The sequence below is a fragment of the Fopius arisanus genome, unplaced genomic scaffold (genome assembly GCF_000806365.1).
Source record: "Fopius arisanus strain USDA-PBARC FA_bdor unplaced genomic scaffold, ASM80636v1 scaffold00121, whole genome shotgun sequence".
NCBI classification, from domain to species: Eukaryota; Metazoa; Arthropoda; class Insecta; order Hymenoptera; family Braconidae; genus Fopius; species Fopius arisanus.
In genome coordinates this window covers 110,931-129,170 of record NW_011887860.1, presented here as the reverse complement: position 1 = coordinate 129,170, position 18,240 = coordinate 110,931, and the positions used below count along the sequence as shown (strand labels likewise).

At 34.6% G+C, this 18,240-nt stretch overlaps 2 protein-coding genes across 3 annotated transcripts; both read left to right on the top strand.

The window, feature by feature from the left end:
- The first annotated feature begins 2,879 nt into the window (after positions 1–2,879).
- Positions 2,880–7,157, top strand: Gp93 (heat shock protein 90 Gp93). Its single transcript, XM_011313437.1, has 3 exons — positions 2,880–3,074; positions 3,735–4,642; positions 5,083–7,157. The coding sequence occupies exons 1-3, from the start codon at positions 3,029–3,031 to the stop codon at positions 6,511–6,513; spliced, it is 2,385 nt and encodes a 794-aa protein (XP_011311739.1). The 5' UTR covers positions 2,880–3,028; the 3' UTR covers positions 6,514–7,157.
- A 608-nt stretch (positions 7,158–7,765) lies between these two features.
- On the top strand, positions 7,766–10,556 carry LOC105271716 (uncharacterized). Of its 2 annotated transcripts, none has more exons than XM_011313434.1 (3): positions 7,766–8,150; positions 8,457–8,587; positions 9,672–10,556. In XM_011313434.1, the coding sequence occupies exons 1-3, from the start codon at positions 8,073–8,075 to the stop codon at positions 10,102–10,104; spliced, it is 642 nt and encodes a 213-aa protein (XP_011311736.1). In that variant the 5' UTR covers positions 7,766–8,072; the 3' UTR covers positions 10,105–10,556. The 2 variants fall into 2 exon arrangements, with proteins under 2 accessions (XP_011311736.1, XP_011311738.1); XM_011313436.1 differs by having other exon boundaries at positions 8,059–8,150; positions 8,461–8,587.
- The last annotated feature ends 7,684 nt before the right edge of the window (positions 10,557–18,240 follow it).

The window sequence follows — 18,240 nt, the reverse complement described above, 5'->3', positions numbered from 1 at the left end:
ATGTTCAAAACTTTACATGAAATCCTTTTGAGCATAAAATTCCGAGATATGAAAGAGATTTCAATATTAAAAAAAAAAAAATAAACAACTATTGTCGCTATCACTTTCATCTTCGAACTCGGTTCAAAAGACACTTGAGTGAATTTTTCAAGCCATCCAGGATTTGATTCAAATCAATTTTTTTTCAATCATCGTCAAAATCCGAAATTTCAAAAAAAAATTGAAAAATTGAAAAAAAAAATTATACTAATCGAAAAGAATTCGAATTAATGTCGATGGATAGAGCTCGATAGTGACTACATTAAAAAAAAAAGTTACTTGATTGCAGGCATCAAGTCGCGCGCAATTCAAAAAATTTTTTTTTAATTGAAAAAAACGTTTGTCACATACATACACACATACATACATACGTACGGACAGGGTTTAAAAATTGCATTTTCGAACTTTTTGGACCATAATGGATTAATCCAACACAAAAAAACAAAAACTTATTTCTGCAGGATTACAATGCTCCCGTTTCCGGAGCAAAAACCATTAACTCTCAAACGTTGAAAACCAATGTACAATGACCGGCTAGCGAATTACAAACAATTCTGAATGGTAATTTACTTAAAAAATATTTTTTGTCGGCTAATTGGATACTGCTGTTTTAAAGACACTCTAGAGGGGGCCAGGGTGTTTCCCACAACATAATTGAAAGTTCATTAATTTCTTAATGTAGGTCATTTAAAGATGCATTGTAGAGTATTGTTACTTGGTTAATTCACTTTGGTAGGCAACAATTTTTTTATTAATCAAAAACATTTTAAAGAAAAAGTTAGCATCCCATTTGTTATTTTTCAATTGAAGGCCACAATAAACCTTGTCAATCAATTCAAAATCGATAATAGATTTTATGCCATCGGTGCCTGTAATCACGCGATTCTAACCTCGCTTCGCTCGGTGAAATCGCGGATTCCGGGCGCAATGACATAAAATTTTGTATGAAACGCGTGCGTAATATACTAATATATAGTCCAATATCATTAGTCTATGACTCATTGTTTATGGGATATTAATTACGGAATACGTATATAATACGAATACGAATAATATGGGCAATAATCGCGCTATAATCTCTGACTATTCTGACAAACGAGTGCGCATGCGCATGATCACCCAACGCTACACGCGCCGAGTTATTCATAGTACGGTAATTTTCATCTAATGTCAATCATTGTCATTTTCAATTTAAGGAAGATCATCACCCATTTTTTAAGTGACAAAAAGTAGATAGTCGATAATATACCGGGGAGATAGATGATTAGTGGTTTATTTTTATTATATAAATCATCAAGGGATAGGTTTCAGGACAGCGATGAATTAATGGACTGTTCAACTATTATGCTAATTACTCTCCTACTGAATGTATTCAGTAAAAAGTTACGCAGAAAACTGATCCTTTATTAATTTACGAATCCATTGATGCTTTTTGGAGTGGATTTTTATTCAATGCATTAACATTTTAAGCGTTGGCCATTAACTCATTAGCGAACTCATTCCTGTTCCATAACGCATCCCTCCACGGTAGTAGTTCAAATAATGGTTTGTCGAAGTTTCATCGAGATATCCGATAAGACTAGCCTCTCTCTATTTTCCTTCCATCAGTTGTCGCTCCTATTGGGGGTGGACTAAGAGGGAGGATTAGTAATACTATCAAAAATTCATTACTCTTCGACATGTTTTGTGCAATTGATGGAGCTGTCAGTGATAGTATGAATGAAACAATTTCATAACGAACCAACTCCACCCGATTGCAGTATAATTCGGTTTTCCAATTGAGTGGTTTATCACATGATGAGTTGATAAAAATTTAACTGAATATAAAGACTATTTAGATACATTTCCATGTATTCGAATAAATATTATAATGAGGAAAAAAAGTGGAAACAATAAAATCTGAGAAACAAAAATCTATTCGGAAGCTTGTTGCTAATTTGTTAGCAATAATAGCTATACGCAGTTCCTTATTACCTGAAGGTAATAATTTAATTTTTTTTGTTATTAACAAACTGCATCTAATGTTATACTTTTCTTCTCCCAAATCTTAACCCAAATTCTAAATTACAATTTTCCTCGATTTATTTCAATCTTTGCCAATCATACAACAACCTATTGATTTTCAGAAATAATTACTAAATTTTTTTTTTGTAAGTTATAAGATTTGTGAATTTTTTAAAATCATTTTCGAATTATTTGCACATTAAGTATATTGACGTCTAATTGAGTATGTACCTAATGGGAAGGTGACCAGCTTTGTTGTTGAGCTTAAGCTAACAATAAAATGTAAGTACTGTATTTTTTAATAATGAAAAAGAAAAATTGAGTCTCAATATATTAGAATGCCGTACCAGCCAATGGAATTGTGCCATTTGTGAGTATGAATCTACTCATGGGGTTTTCATTGGCCGATTTTATGCATCCAACTACTTGCAAAAATAATTAACTCATTATTTTGTAAATTATGATATTTTATTTAGGAGCTTTTCCAATTATTTCATTGATGTTTTCGCGTAAATACAGCGTTTGTTCATCAAGTAGATCTACTGCAGTACAGATAATACAATTTATTATTATATAACTGAGCGCAAAATGAACTGAACAAAATTTTGTTGCTTATTCTAAGCCACGATAACATGGAAATTTCATATTTATTTTCTATTAAAATACTAGAATATGCTCTGAATATATTATACTACTAGAATACTGCATGGGCCAATAGAATTGCGCCATTTTTCAGTATAAGTCCACTGAGCTCATTTTCATTGGTCCACGAAGATGTCGTGGTAAAATCTTATTGGCCTTCAGTCAATCTACACTATCTACACAATTGCTCTGTTGCTTTACGCTTTACTCTCCGACACGTAGTGGCCGAAAACACTCGTAGCTTCCTCAGTGCCAGTCAGTTGCTGGAGAACACAGAGCATCGTTAGAGTTGAGGAGTGATGAAGAAAGTGCTCATCAATCAGTCAATCATTATTCAATTACCATGAATTATTTAATATATTTGACATTTGTGTGTATACTCTTGTCTGGTAAGAAAATTTCATATTAATTAAAAAGTTTTTTTTTTCATCTCCTGAAAGTACTCGAGATGTGCTAAATAATTTGATCATTATTATTTATTATTATTATATGTTGCACGGAGTAAAATGATCATATTTCAACTTTCGTTACAATTTAAGAATGTAGTAGAATTGTTAATTCTCTAATTTTTACATTTTGGGGTTAGTTTAATTATTTGTATAGGTTAATAATATTCACATTCAATAATAAAAGCTTTTTCTATGTGTGATAAAAAAGTTTCGACAAGTAGTTTTTATGCTAGTTATTGTTGAGTATATTCCAACAATCTAAAATTTATGGAGAATAATATTTCATATCGAAAATAGTATCTCGAAAACATCCTGATTTTTCTCATTTCTGATTTTTCTCTGGTGGCGGGCTAATTCCCTTGTTAATTTACGTGCATGAAAATGTATTCTTTTATTGGCGAATTTCATTCAGACTTGCAGCTTTTGTGGTGGCTAACCAAAGAGAGTTAGAAAGCTTTGCACAATTAACTGATTTAATATTAGAAGAGTGTAATTCCTCATGAATAAGCTCTCCCTTATGTCTTATGCTTTTCTCGAAGTAATTCAAATACTTTAGACTGACTGAAAAATAATTTTCATGTTTTGACAATTAAATTTCAGGAGTAGCTCGAGCCCAACTCGAAATAGATGAAGCGGATGATGTGCCCAGTGTTGAACAGAATCTGGGCTCGTCCCGCGAGGCTTCCCGTACCGATGACGAAGTTGTACAACGCGAGAGCGAAGCTATTAACATTGATGGGCTAAACCCTTCCCAAATACAAGAACTCCGCAATCGAGCCGAGAAGTTTACTTTCCAGACCGAAGTGAACAGAATGATGAAGTTGATTATCAACTCCCTTTACCGCAACAAGGAAATCTTCCTCAGAGAGTTGATCTCCAATGCATCGGACGCTCTTGACAAAATTCGTCTTCTTTCCCTGACCGACAAAAATGTTTTAGACACTAATCCAGAGCTTTCGATTCGAATCAAGGCAGATGCTGAAAACAAAATTCTCCATATTATAGATTCTGGTATCGGAATGACGAAGACAGATCTCATTAATAACTTGGGAACAATCGCCAAGTCGGGAACAGCTGAATTTTTAGGAAAAATGCAAGACACGAAAAATGCTCAGGAAATGAACGACATGATTGGGCAGTTTGGCGTAGGGTTTTACTCGGGATTCTTAGTTGCTAACAAAATTGTTGTCACAACGAAGCACAATGACGATAAACAATACATTTGGGAGTCTGATAGCAGTCGTTATAGTATTGTTGAAGATCCAAGAGGAGATACATTGAAACGAGGAACTATGATATCCTTGTATTTGAAAGATGAAGCCATTGATTTTCTTGAGCAGGACACTGTCAAGAATTTAATTCAAAAATACTCACAGTTTATTAATTTTCCAATCCATCTCTGGAGCAGCAAGACCATTCAGGTTGAGGATGTAGAAGCTGAGCAATCTGAAGAGAAAACCGAGCAACTTGAAGAGACTAAGGATAAAACAGAAGATGAAGACGTTGAGGTTTGTAAATATTTATTTTTTAACGAAAATTTTCTCAGGAACTAATCGTTTTACCAGTATTATGAAATTTTGTACGATGCATATGAAAAAATATATATATTTTCGGTTGAGTCTGATGACATCCCTTACCTTTGACTCGCCTGGCAACCCTTACACTCGTTAAATTGTATCTTTTGTCATTTGCATTATAATACACTATTTAATCGGGCTTAGCTCTCTCATACTCGGCAGAAACCTCAGCCAACACTTGTATAAAATATCATATTTCTCAAATTACTCGAGACTATGAAAGTTTTATGTTCAAAAAACAAAAAATTAGCGTGCATTGAAAAAGTTACGTAGAGGAATCCTCTTTGCTCATCTTGAAATTTCTTCAAACCACTATTCATTGCTATACAAACAATTCTATCCAATAATAATAACTTTTTTGATCAATTCAGGTGGAAGAGGCGCCCGAGAGCACCGAAAAGAAGAAGAAAATGATCTCGAAAACTGATTGGGATTGGGAACTCCTGAATAACTCAAAACCTATCTGGACTCTGAAATCTTCCGAGGTTCCCGATGACGATTACTTCCAATTCTATAAAACCCTTACTACAGATACGCAAGACCCTTTGGCGAAGGTCCACTTCATAGCTGAAGGAGAAGTATCCTTCAAGGCTCTTCTCTTCATGCCGAAAGTACAACCAAGTGACAGCTTTAACAAATACGGAACCAAGGTGGACAACATCAAGCTTTTCGTTCGCAGAGTCTTCATCACCGACAAAATCAATGACATGATGCCAAACTACCTTTCTTTTATTCGCGGAATCGTCGACTCGGACGATCTCCCGCTTAACGTCTCCAGAGAAAATCTCCAACAGCACAAACTAATCAAGGTGATCAAGAAAAAACTTATTCGAAAGGTTCTAGATATGATGAAAAAACTATCTAAAGAAGAATACGATGCGTTCTGGAAAGAGTACAGCACCAACGTCAAATTGGGAGTGATTGAAGATGCCCAAAATCGAGCAAGACTCTCGAAGCTCCTCCAATTTAAATCCTCAACGAACAATCTCACAAATCTAAATGAGTACGTCGCTAGAATGAAGCCAAATCAGAAAATGATCTTCTACATTGCTGGCAGCTCCGAGGATGAAGTGAAAAAGTCCCCGTTTGTTGAGAGATTAAACGAGAAGAAATATGAAGTTCTCTATCTTACTGAAGCTGTTGATGAATACGCTATTTCAGCCATTACTTTATTCGAAGGAAAAAAATTCCAGAATATTGCAAAGGAAGGATTCACCCTTGATGATACGGACAAGGGCAAAGAGAAAATGGAGAGATTGAAATCATCGTTTGAGCCACTCATTAAGTGGCTGAATAATATTTTGAGTGAACACATCAGTAAGGTGCTCATTTCTGAAAGATTAACTACATCTCCATGTGCGCTGGTAGCTAGTATGTTCGGCTGGACAGGAAATATGGAAAGGCTGGCAATCTCTAATGCACATCAGAAGGCTGATGATCCTCAAAAATCCTACTACTTGAATCAGAAGAAGACTTTGGAAATTAATCCTAGACATCCACTTATTAAGGAGTTGTTGAAACGAGTCGAGTCTGATGCAGATGATGCAACTGCAAAGGAAATTGCACTAATGATGTTCAATACTGCAACCCTCAGAAGTGGATACATGTTGAAAGAGACTGCTAGCTTTGGAGACAGTGTGGAGGCGTTGATGAGGAAGACTTTAGGGATTCCGTTGGATGAAGAGCCTGAGGAAGGAGAGGATGATGAGACTTTCAGTGGAGAACCAGAAGAAACTGGAACGGAAGAGGAGGTCGATGCTGAAGGAGAATTTAGTAAAGACGACGAACATGATGAGCTCTAAGAAATTAGAAGAATCGGGACTGATAGGATCGGCAGTAATAATATTGTCCAAGTTCAATTATTTTGGAGATGAGTACGACTATTAACCAGATTCTCATTTGTCAAAATAATTCATAATTGAGATATTTCATACTTGACGGATACTTAATTTTAGTTACAAGTAAGATGATCAAAAAGCAAATTTCAAAGTTCTGCTTTGTGGGCGAAAAAAACTAAGATTCTCCTTGACATTGTCTAGCGTGAATTCACTTGTCCGCGAAATAAATCATCAATAGTTTCGCTGATGAGCTCTTCGAAACATCAAAATTATTTCCAGCAGCATTTACTATATCAAATGTAGCCGAGTCCTACTTATTTTCCAGTCCATCTCCAGTTCAATTAACAAAATTGAAAATTGAAATAATGAGTTGAAATTCTACATTGTTCAATTTATTTTCAATTATTGAATTGAGTATTTTTTCACTTCGAATGCTCAAATTGACTTGGTGAGAGTCCATTTCTAGAAGGTACCGACTTCAGAAAACATGAAGGGGGAAATCTTCCATTCTCAGTGAATATTAATTTGTTATGAATGTATGAGAGTTGTGCATAAGTGCTATTGTAATTTATATCAAATGGATTAAAAAAGAGTACTGAAAAGTGAAATTGATCCTCTTTTTTGTCAAACGTTATGCAGTTGATCTGAACTTTCTTTTTTTAGTCCATAATATTCCAAAATTTTGCAGAAAATTCATGAAAAATCCATAATTTACAGTCAATATCGGACATCAATACTGCCGTCATAAGACAGAGAGGAGGGAGGATAATACGTTTGAAATAGTCATTTTCGTATTTTATGTGATGAATAAACCACTAAACAATGGAAATTGTATCATTGTGAGGAATTTTTAATTACGGTTCCATATGAGACCATATATTACTGGACTTAACAAGATTCTAAATATTGACGCACGGAGCAAAGATAAAATGAAGGATTGCAAAAGAGAAAAACACTCTAGTAAGCTCATCCGGTCCGACGAGAGGATTTCTATCGCAACATCTTACATATCTCCATCCTCTCATATTTTCTTAATTTTTTTACATCCTTTCAATTATTGATCATCCAATAATTAATCGTGATCCTGGAGATCAGCAGCCAACTCCCAGTACTAGATTAAGCAGCATATCGGACATCAGATTTAATGGTCTCTCATTTAGTTCCGTAGCCGCCGCTACGACATTCGCTGTTGAACCTTTACCATAAGCGCTGCTCATCTCTCCCATCTCCCCTCTGAGCTCTACTAGCTGCTAACATACCTCATGATCGTGTTGCGGAATTAGCGAGTTTCTATATTCCCATAATTGTAAAAAATCGATTCTCATTCGAGTTCGATTCGACATCGCTTTGAGATTATCGCAAGTTCTTCATTGACTAATGACGAAATAATAGAGGTAATAGGGATAGGAAAGGAAAAAGAAGATCCTCTTTAATTAGACCTCAAACCACCTATTATCAATGCAGTCTCGAAATCATCAATCGATTGAGAAAAAGTGGAATTAAAGTTCTTGGAGATTTTCAAAATGTTTTCTAGCAAAAACAGGACGAAATCTACATTATTATCCGGAACCCATGATCTCACTGAGTTGTTTACTTTCGAGGTAATTGCAACAAGTAATTTTGGTATTAATGTATATGAAGTACAGACAGTGTAGAAAAACCACATTTTTCGAAAAACTGTGGTATAGTTTTTTTTTATCCTTCTTGCCTTGAGGTTTATCACAAAATTATTGAATTAAGTATTATTTGAATAACCCGGCGGATGTTTTTCATGGGATTTTTTTTTTACTATTCAATGATTATGGCAAAGAAAATTTTTCGCAAGATATATCATCAGGATCATTTTTTGAGAAAAATTATCATAAGTTCATCTGGTCTTCGGTTCGATATCTTAATTTTATTGATAGGTAGCAATGTACTGGGCCCTAGAAGGTCGACATGTTTTCTACATTACACCAACTCCTCTGGAGTCGATACCAGCGAAATATCATGACAGAAACAGCCTTGTCGTTGAATCATTTCAAATGGTACAATTTATGTAAGTATAAACTCATTATTATACATTATATCCTTATTTCTGAAGAACTACAGCTGTTGAATTCGATATTCGTGTCGGCGTGCATAACTCTTAAGTATTCGACATCCTTTTAATAAAAATTTACGTTTTGTTTATTTTGCTGACAAGTTATCGATGGGATTGGCATTATTTTATAGCTCACGTAATTTCGTGATGGTACGATCAATTCAATGCGTTTTCTCTAGTTTCGTGATTCTTTTCGAAATTATAGAAGAAACGTAAGAAAATGTTTGCGCTACTTTGAAACTTCGCGAGTCAATAAATAATGACAAAACACACAAACGTTATATTTTTTGACATATTTATGACCCAAAAAAATAATTTTGTGTAAGATTCCAGATGTTTATCTTGATTCTCTGATTTTTATTAATTAAAAAGTGTGTTGTTTGATAGGTCAGTTGGGAGAGAATAAAAATTTTCAGTTTTTATTTTTTTCAAAGTGTTATAGGCAGAACATTGACATTTTTTTCCCTTAATTTGAAGGGAATTGAGATTACAACCATCTCAAATTTCCTCAGGGTAGTTGAAAAATCTAGTCAAAATTAATTTTGAAGAAAAAGATTAAGTGATACAAAATATAATTTAGCGAGGAAAAAATATTACCGCTTTAAATTTTGGGAATTTTTGATGATTTTTAAGATGATTTTTAGAATGCGAAAAAAAAATAAAACTGAGAGGATACGTTTTTTAATTTATAAAAATGCGGGAATCAAGATAAAAGTCTGAAATTTTCGCCAGAATTATCTTTTTGGGTCATAAATTTGGCACCTTGAAAGTCGCTCGAGGCAGATTTACCATGCCTACCCAGCTAGACCCTTTGCTAATAATTTCGAGGGCTTTCAACGACGTCCAAGGAATATAAAAAAAATCGTCCGTCGTTTCTCAATATGAAATAAAAAAAAAAACAATTATAATGAATGAATATTTTTTTATTATCAAGTTTGGCTTGTATGAGGACCCGTATTTTTAACATTGAAACATGTCCATGTTTGAATTTGCTAAATGCATCGCTTGTCAGAAATATATCTATTTTAATTTTTTCAAGGTACCTGAAGGATTATGAAGCCTTAATTAGCGTTCTTGTTGGTTTTCATTCTCATCATATTCGTCCAGAAGTGCTTTTAATCGATAAACTGGATACCTATATCAGACATCCAAAAGTAACTGGACAAATGCTGCATACTCACATTGCAAAATTATGTGCAATCCTTCACGATACAATGAACGCCTGTTCCAACATGTCGAAATCTCAATGGGAATTTCATCTGCTGGCTTCAGTTACTCCACAGAACTTGACGAAATCATGCTATCATTTGTATTTCGATCAAATTTGGAAATTAGGCCGAGAGAATCATAAATCATTCCACCTGATTCGTTCAGGGAATTCTCTTGAACTTCGAGAAGTGTTTGAATATCAGAAATTCAATGATGGGACTTTAATTTTACAAAAAATACTGCAAAAACTAGACAATACTTGACGATTCAGTATAGATTGTTTAAAATTGCTATTTTTTCAATGAAATTAATTATAAGAATATATAAAATACATAATAAAAATATGATAAACACAGACATGAAATCTTGGGGCATATTTTGTTTATAATTTGATAGCCGTAAAGGCGTGTTGATGGTAAAATACAAAGTAAACCAATAATTTTTTATTGCAGTTTTTGCACTTCGTTTTACTAGTGTTCACCGACAGGTGATTATGAATAAAAGCTTGGAATAATTAATTATCATATTTTAGCTTGGTGTCCAACTCTATCATGTCTTCTTCTACATGGTGATGAATATAATTTCTCAACTAGTTGATTGATTTCAAGTATCATGAAGAAAGGAGATTCGGACAAGCTAGTAAAAAGATTTTCATAACTTTTTACGATCATACTGTAGATAATGAAAAATATAATTAAAAAATTTCTCCAATGAATATGCACTATTTTTTTATATTTTTGAGTTTTTTTATTGACTTAGTGAAAAGTGTTTTGACATTTTATTTAGCACTGAACCTTCCTTCTGAACGAGCATCCCTCGGTGAGACGAGCTTTGCCTCCTGTTGGAGTACAGAGAATGGTGCGGCAACCATCGCACTCTACGGGCCTCTGAGCGTGCGAAAAAATGGTCTTAATCGCGTAGCATCCGGGGCATTTGACATCCATGAAATAACTGTTTGGCTTTTGTACCAGACGCTTCAATTTGTGCTTCCTCTTCTCCTCAGCTGGACTAGGATGCAGAAAATCTTTCGCCAATGGCATTCTACAACCAACAATCAAATAAACTAATCAATTATCCACACATGTGAATGGAGTGAATTATTCTAGCAACTAGTCAAATTTTTAAGAAATTAAGCAAGAGTGTGCCCTTATTTCATCTCCTTTTTTGGAGAGACAAAACTCCATTACCAATATCACAAGAACAATTTATCAAATTCTGGACGACAATCAGGAAAGACTGGAAAAGATTTCTATTCAACATCCTCCTCAAATAATCAGCATGAAAAGAATCGGTTCATTAAAGCGATAATACGACTATTTCAAAACTTGGATAAGTTTAAAACTATGAAAAGACATAAATAAAATGAAGCATTCTACTTTATTCATCGCCATCAGAAAATTCATCTTTGGTTGAAAGATGACTGTCCCATGGAATGTGAATGATTAACCAGTCATGGGTCGAGGAAAAAAAAAAGAATATCGAAGACAAAAACGAATTTCCATTCTCTACTTGTTTTACCCGAAAATTTAAGAAAGAAAATTGTTCAAAATTTCATGATACTGCTGTTTAGGTTATGTTTATAATCCCTCGGTTTGAGAGTCCAAATCGGCTGTGAATATCAAACAGATAAATTTTTGGTAAGGCAGAGAAATTAAATGTTAAAAAAACAATAAAACGATCAACCATAGGTAAACAATACCGATATAATTCGAAAAAACATAGCGACGTCTCTCTTGAATGCCAGGCGTCCCTAAATGGAATGTCAAGTGACGTATCATCAAATGGGCTCTCAAAATATGTCGAAATAAAATTAATAAATATTAAAAAATAGTTTCTATATGATGCTGACCTGTTTAGCTCAGTAATTCACTTGAAAATTGTAAACTACAACTTTCGCCACGTGTTTACAGCACGACGGGACAACTGGAAAAGGATGAACGTGAGTAAGGCCTTCAACAGGTTAGGCAATTTTATATTTTCAAATATCTCTAGGAAAATCACTATAATATCCCTAGCAGACATACCTTTTATTTGAAAATTTATCTCAAACTATTTTTTTTTTCCAAGTTCATACAGTGGGATAATAAAGCAAAAAAAAATGTTCATTATTAATTATAGATAAAATAAATAATAAATATATAATAAAATTTATATTTTGGACTTATTACAGGGCCCAAGAGTCATCGTCCTCGTTTAAATTCAGAGATCTACACGCTGACGGTAAATAATTGAAACGTAATTGTCAGCGGTGATTATTGGGTACAGTAAAAGTTGAAAATAAAAAGTATCATGTGCAAAGGGATTCAGTGAAGCTGAATTCGGCACGATTCCGATTACTTTGGCGCCACAGTCTGGTGGTGGTTTCCCGTAGTATTTTGTCTCAGGAATTCGGGAAAAATAATAAAAAAAAATCGATCTCTATTATTTATAGTAGTTTTCGATTTTTTAATGGAAAAATTTCAAATAATACCAACTTATATCCTACAATGTTGGGACGTTGGGGATTGGGGGTGGAGAGTGGCGGGAGGGGGGGAGAGGGCTATTCAGCCTTGTCAATAACCAAAATAATTTTAAAAATGTGGAAAATTTTGAGTAGAAATGTTCATTTTTAATTTCAAATTCAAGTTGTGAAAATATTATTATTCATACATTTCAGCTGTATAAACTAGAATTATACAGAGGAAGCAATAAATATTAATGTTCACATGTTCTAATTTTGTTATTTTTTTGCTAAAAATGAACTATTTGTTGTTGTTTTTGTTTAATTACATAGTTAATTACTTCTGTGATTTTTTCCCAAATTATTATCTTTAATGATAAAGCCAATTTTAATTCTTGACTGGGGGGGCTTCGCCCTGGAGAGCCCCTGGACCCCGCAAGGGGCTCTGCCCCTGGACCCCGCTTTTTTTATGCCTTCAAATCTACATGTTTATTAGCACAAAAAAAAAGAGATGTGAGGGGGGAACTTGGCTAGTTTTTGGCTTTATCTTCAGACTGTTTTGGCGTTACCCAGAATGCACCACGTGGAGGTAAAGTCTGTTTGTTTGAACAAGCCCTCCAAATGAGGTAAATATAGAAAAATGAGCAAACTTTGGATGCAACTGAGGATGAGAGGATGTGTTAGACATTTTAACACTTTTAATTCACTTGAAAATCACAAAAAAAACTCTAATTTGCTTCGCTGCCTGATTAACACGCTTTGAAAAACAAAGGAGCATGAAGAAAAACAATGGCGGCAAGATTTCATTCGAATTTATATAATTCGTGAAAAATCCGCTAGATGGTGTAAAGGTTGAAAAAAGGCTAGAAAAATTTTCATATAATATGATATTATAGATTTAGATTTATTCAGTAATATATAAAATATAAACCATATTTTTCAAAAAAAAGCGGTCCATTTTGCCCCTTTTTCCCTCTATATCTCGAAATACAGTGTAGAGGGAATTTTTTCATTATTTTTCTCGAACTCGCGAGACAAAATAATTCAGAAAACAACCGTTAAATCGCGGCGCCAAAGTAATCGGAATTGTGCCCTGAATTCCCATAAGCCTTTTACTACTTTGACATTGGTCAATTTGTTAACTTTGTCTGATTCGGTCAGTATATAGGGGCTTCAATCAGTGATGCCCACTGATCTCTATATACATCGTAACTTACTAACTAAATTCAACAATTAAAATCAACTACTTGTTCAACCCGTTGAAGCAACATAACTAAACACGTACATCAACCCTATATCTATTGTAAATTATTGTATAAACCGCATTAAGATTGACCACGCGTTTTAAATGAATTTATAATCGTTATTAAAAATATTAAAAATATGGAAAAAAATTCCGAAGAAGTGTGACATACAAAAAGAAGCTAAACATCGAAGGCCTACGGTTGCAATTAATCATTGGTATGAGCTTAGCCCAGAATTGCATCAACATTCATTCATTTATAGCGCCGGTCCAAGTTCAGAAGTCGAGCTTGATTTAAGTTTGGATAGCAACATAAAACCACGCTGGTCTGAGCCTGGACCAAACTAGGACCAACCTTGATCCAAGCTTGAAAACCAAGTCGAATCCGAGCTTAACCCCTCTTATAATTAATCAACCCCTTTCCTGCACATCAACAATTAATCATTTCATTCCTTTATTGGTTCAGTGTTCAACGTCAAATACTTTAATTTTCTTCTCGGCTTGGCTAAGCCTCAAACTTCGAACCCCTGCATCCAAGCCTGAATGGTCAAGTTTGAATCAGGCAGACCAGAGCTGAGGTTGAGTGGAGTCTGTTGGCACTTGAAACAACTAATTCTGATGGGAGTATTCTTGAAGACAATTCCCGAGGTGGCCCATCAGGCCCGACGTAAGCTGTAAAAACCGTCGAAGAACTCTTAGTTACTTGTGTTGCGGAACACAATGTTCCGATTTGTTTCGTGAATCATTTCATCACGGTTATTAAAAAAGTATTTCGATTATTTTACTACCATTATCGAAAATATTTTGGCCAAGGCGAGAACGAAAATTTAATCAAAATTTTCTATTTTAGTTGATGAACGGACAGATATTTCAAAAAAGAAAAGTTTATGTGTTCTCGGGAGATATGTCTTACTTGAAACCGGATAGTTCAAAACAGAATTTTAGGTCGATCTTGATGCAAGGGATTGCTCAGCGGGAAGCATTTATAATTGTTTTAAAGAATGTTTGCCACAAAAACGAATTTTCAGCATGTGCAATTCCTTCTCGCAAATATTAAAATTAGACGTGCCAAATCTTATTCAAATACATTGCATTTGCCACTCATCTACCATTGTAGCTTCAAAAGCATGTAGTAATTTGTCGAACAAATCGGAGGACTTAATTCGAGGAATTTCGATGTATTTCTCGAACAGTCCAAAGCGTCGCATGATTTTAGAAGAGTATCAAGAATTTTTTAACGAACAAAGATTGAAAATTTTCAGTCTTTCGAACATGCGGTGGGTATGTTTACATCAATGTGTTACTCGTATTCTTTTAAATTGGAAACTCCTGAAATTGTTTTTTTTTCGTCACCCATGCTGGAAGAGCACTCACAATCAGTACGGAAGCTTTATGAATTGCTAGATGATCAATGTGTCTAGGCATAGAGTATATACTCATAGAGTAGTTTAATTTCCTTCGGCCCTGTCACGGTTACTTCTTTCATCATCTCTCTATTTTGACTATGCACGTGAAAATCTATTTTTTAGAATTTTTCGTCATTCGATGTCAATCCTTGGAAGCCGCTATTATTGCATTCCATTTTTTCTCAGCATTTTTAAAAATATTTTTAACTGTTCTGGGTAATATCACCCCAAGTTTGCAATTTAAAAAGAGTTTTATTCCAGATTTCGCCTGCCATTTTTTGTATCCTATATCATAAGATAACGCTCCAGTAAAATGTTTAGCGATGAAAAACTTCTTTGACTGAGTTATAATTTATTGCAATAAGAAAATTAATAACTATTGTTCTGACTCATCCAGGCTGGGAAAAATTTAACTGAGTGTATTTTGCATTAAAGTCTATCTGCATGTAAATTTTCATCAAAATTTCATCGTTGCTTCGATATACCGGAGTACTACCTTAATAACTTCGAGTAATTTATAAAAATGAGCTAAAATTTTAGCAGTAATGAAAGTCAGACGACGCAATTTCCCTTCTCTCAAGTTGACGATCATCCCACTTTCAATTTCTTCATTAATTGTTAAAATTCAAATACCATATTACCTTTATTTTTTGTCCAGAAAACAAGTCCGAATGCGTGAAAAATACATTGGCAGTGCGATTTTAGAGGACCAAAAAATCTAGACCGATCTGTATTGGTCACTTCAATAAATTATGGATTAAATATTTTCAAAGATTAAAGGACACTGATAATGTTTTTTATTGTGAGAAGTTTGAGTTTGGCATCGAGAGCGGGAAATATAGAAACAGTAAGGTTGAAAATGCATGTGAAGTCAGGTCTATTACTAAGATGATAATATTTAATTATTGTTTTCCAACAATATATCCTTTTCAAGGAAACTATGAAACGTACGAATTTTTCTTTTTATAAAGTCGATAAAAAACATCCAATATTCAAGCAAAAAGAAAACACGAAAAACGTCATAATTAAAAAAATGTTTCCATTAGAGAAATTGTCAAATTGTCAATTTCACTTTTTCCACCACCAAGTTTCCGCCGAATATCCGTACTGCTTTTGCCTACGCGTAGGACATCATCCCTGATGGACCGCTGAGACATTGGTTTTGTCCTATATCGCGTCCTAAGCATGTCCGGCGGACATTTTTGCATCTTTCTCTATGGCCGCCAGGCGTTGCGATGTCCGCAAATAATGTCCTAACGACTTAAGCCTGTCGGGAGTAAGCTCCTGAGGACTAAACGATATCAATTGCCATGTCTCTGAGACATTGCACTGTCATCACGTATAGCCTGCGGTCATTGAGAATAAAATGGTGGGCTCCGAAAGACGTCCTGAAGTATTCGTCTGAACCTAAGTGTCCTCAGTGGTGTCCACAGCCCAGGTAGGAATTGACAGTTGGCCCAAGCTTGGGTGATGGGCGGCCCAACCCCGGCTAGACAAGGCTCGAGCTTGGCATCCAAGGCTGACCCAAGCCTGGTTGAGCCTTGGGATGATAACGTGCGGGCCTTCCTTGGCCACCAGACTTGAGCCTAGCTTGGTCGCCAGGCCTTAACCATGACTCATATTTATTTATTTAAATTGATAAGAAAATAAAAAGTAATGTTCATTTAAGCATTTCTGCAAATGATTACTGTCTAATTACTCACTCCTAACTTATTTTCCACCTGGAATCGCTAATTTGTTAACCTAAAATATTACCCTAACCGGGGATCGAACCGACAACCCCAAAATCTCTAGTCCTGCGCCCTAACCGCTAGTTTTTTTTTATTTGAACATGGTTTTTATTTATATAACACATCTCTATTTACAGTTGTCATTCGAAAAACTAGTCTTAAAAAAATTATGTAAACGATTGTATAGGTTTTTTAACTTTGGCCATGCAAGGCTCTCGTGTTAATACGATATTTTAATATGTTAATATTATTTGTATTTCGAGACAGTATTTGTATATATGAAAATAATTTTTACATTTTTGATATATTAAACCTGGTATGCCCAAAAAAAAGGAGAGTTGAATAAAAGTTTTTACTTTTATTTTGGACTTTTGTGTAAAAAAGGGCTTCCCTTTATTTATCCAGGGTGTTGTGGGGGGAAAGGGAAAGGAAGGGTGATGAAGGGAAGAGGGTTGGGAAGAGGGAAGGTGCAGTGTTGCTATTCTTATCACTTAAGTATTATGTATGGTGGAGGATGAATTCCAGCGAAATAGGGGTATATGCCCTAGTTTCGTCAAGGTGGCACCGATGTTAATCAATAATATTACTCATTCGGTAATTTTCAAGCAGGGCGAAATCTGTGTTTACTCTTTCTTTTTTGCCTATTGTTGTTTATTATTAAATGTGAATCCTTGAATATTTTTACTCTATTCTTGATTTCAGTAAAATACTTGGAGTCAGGTGTATACCACCAATACTCGTTATTGATTCTATAAAAATCATTTTTATCAGTTTCAGGGATGTCCCTGGAATAAGTGAACTTCTGATTTTCAAAATTATCGACCGGGATACGTTTATTTTTTTTATGTCGTTGCAAATGAAATAAGATGGGCCTGTTCATTGCATCCTGGCATAGACCTAAGTTGTCGTATTGTGTGAAATATTGGGGTTTAATGTTTCCGCATCTCGCTCGTCCCACAGCTTCATTGCAAGGAAACTCAGATAGGGAATTAATGGTGGGATTATCTATTTTTTTTAAGTTATTGTAATAATTTCTAGATAGTTTAAGGATGAAATTATCAATGCGTGGGATTTCAGCTTGATTATATAATATTTTATTACTGACGTAGTGATAATAATCGGTATGTTCTGAACGGAAAAGTGATAGGGCAGATCGGAGACAACTTCTCTCAAAGGATCTGAGGTTCTCCATTTAGTGTGCTCCAAAGTTCCATAAAATTTCTGAGCAATAAATAAGCAGTGGTCTGATTAATAGCAAATAGCATATGATTCTTGCTCTTTTTCCTATATGCTTATTGTGAAATAAGTGGCTTAGACTTTTATATCTAGATCTGGCTTTTTGGAGCTGAACATGAAAATGTTGTGAACAGCGTACCAGTTGATCTAGGTGAATACCTCGGGATTTAACTGTCGTTTTATTAGGAATAATTGAAATATTATTGGTGATTGGGTCGCGAATTTTGATTTCAAATTGTTTGAGACTATCGATTTTTTTTTGGGGGTACTTATTTACCATATCTCTGAAGAGAATTGCCTCGCTTTTGGAAGGGTTCACTTTGAGGTTCCACACCGTGTACATA

What these genes read in the sequence shown, in the direction of transcription:
- Gp93 (XM_011313437.1), top strand. Translation starts at nt 3,029, where the DNA reads ATGAATTATTTAATATATTTGACATTTGTGTGTATACTCTTGTCTG. An exon ending in TGTGTGTATACTCTTGTCTG is followed by an intron (nt 3,075 to 3,734) that starts GTAAGAAAATTT and finishes ATTAAATTTCAG; the next exon opens with GAGTAGCTCGAGCCCAACTC. An exon ending in CAGAAGATGAAGACGTTGAG is followed by an intron (nt 4,643 to 5,082) that starts GTTTGTAAATAT and finishes TGATCAATTCAG; the next exon opens with GTGGAAGAGGCGCCCGAGAG.
- LOC105271716 (XM_011313434.1), top strand. Translation starts at nt 8,073, where the DNA reads ATGTTTTCTAGCAAAAACAGGACGAAATCTACATTATTATCCGGAACC. An exon ending in CTGAGTTGTTTACTTTCGAG is followed by an intron (nt 8,151 to 8,456) that starts GTAATTGCAACA and finishes TTTTATTGATAG; the next exon opens with GTAGCAATGTACTGGGCCCT. An exon ending in TTTCAAATGGTACAATTTAT is followed by an intron (nt 8,588 to 9,671) that starts GTAAGTATAAAC and finishes AATTTTTTCAAG; the next exon opens with GTACCTGAAGGATTATGAAG.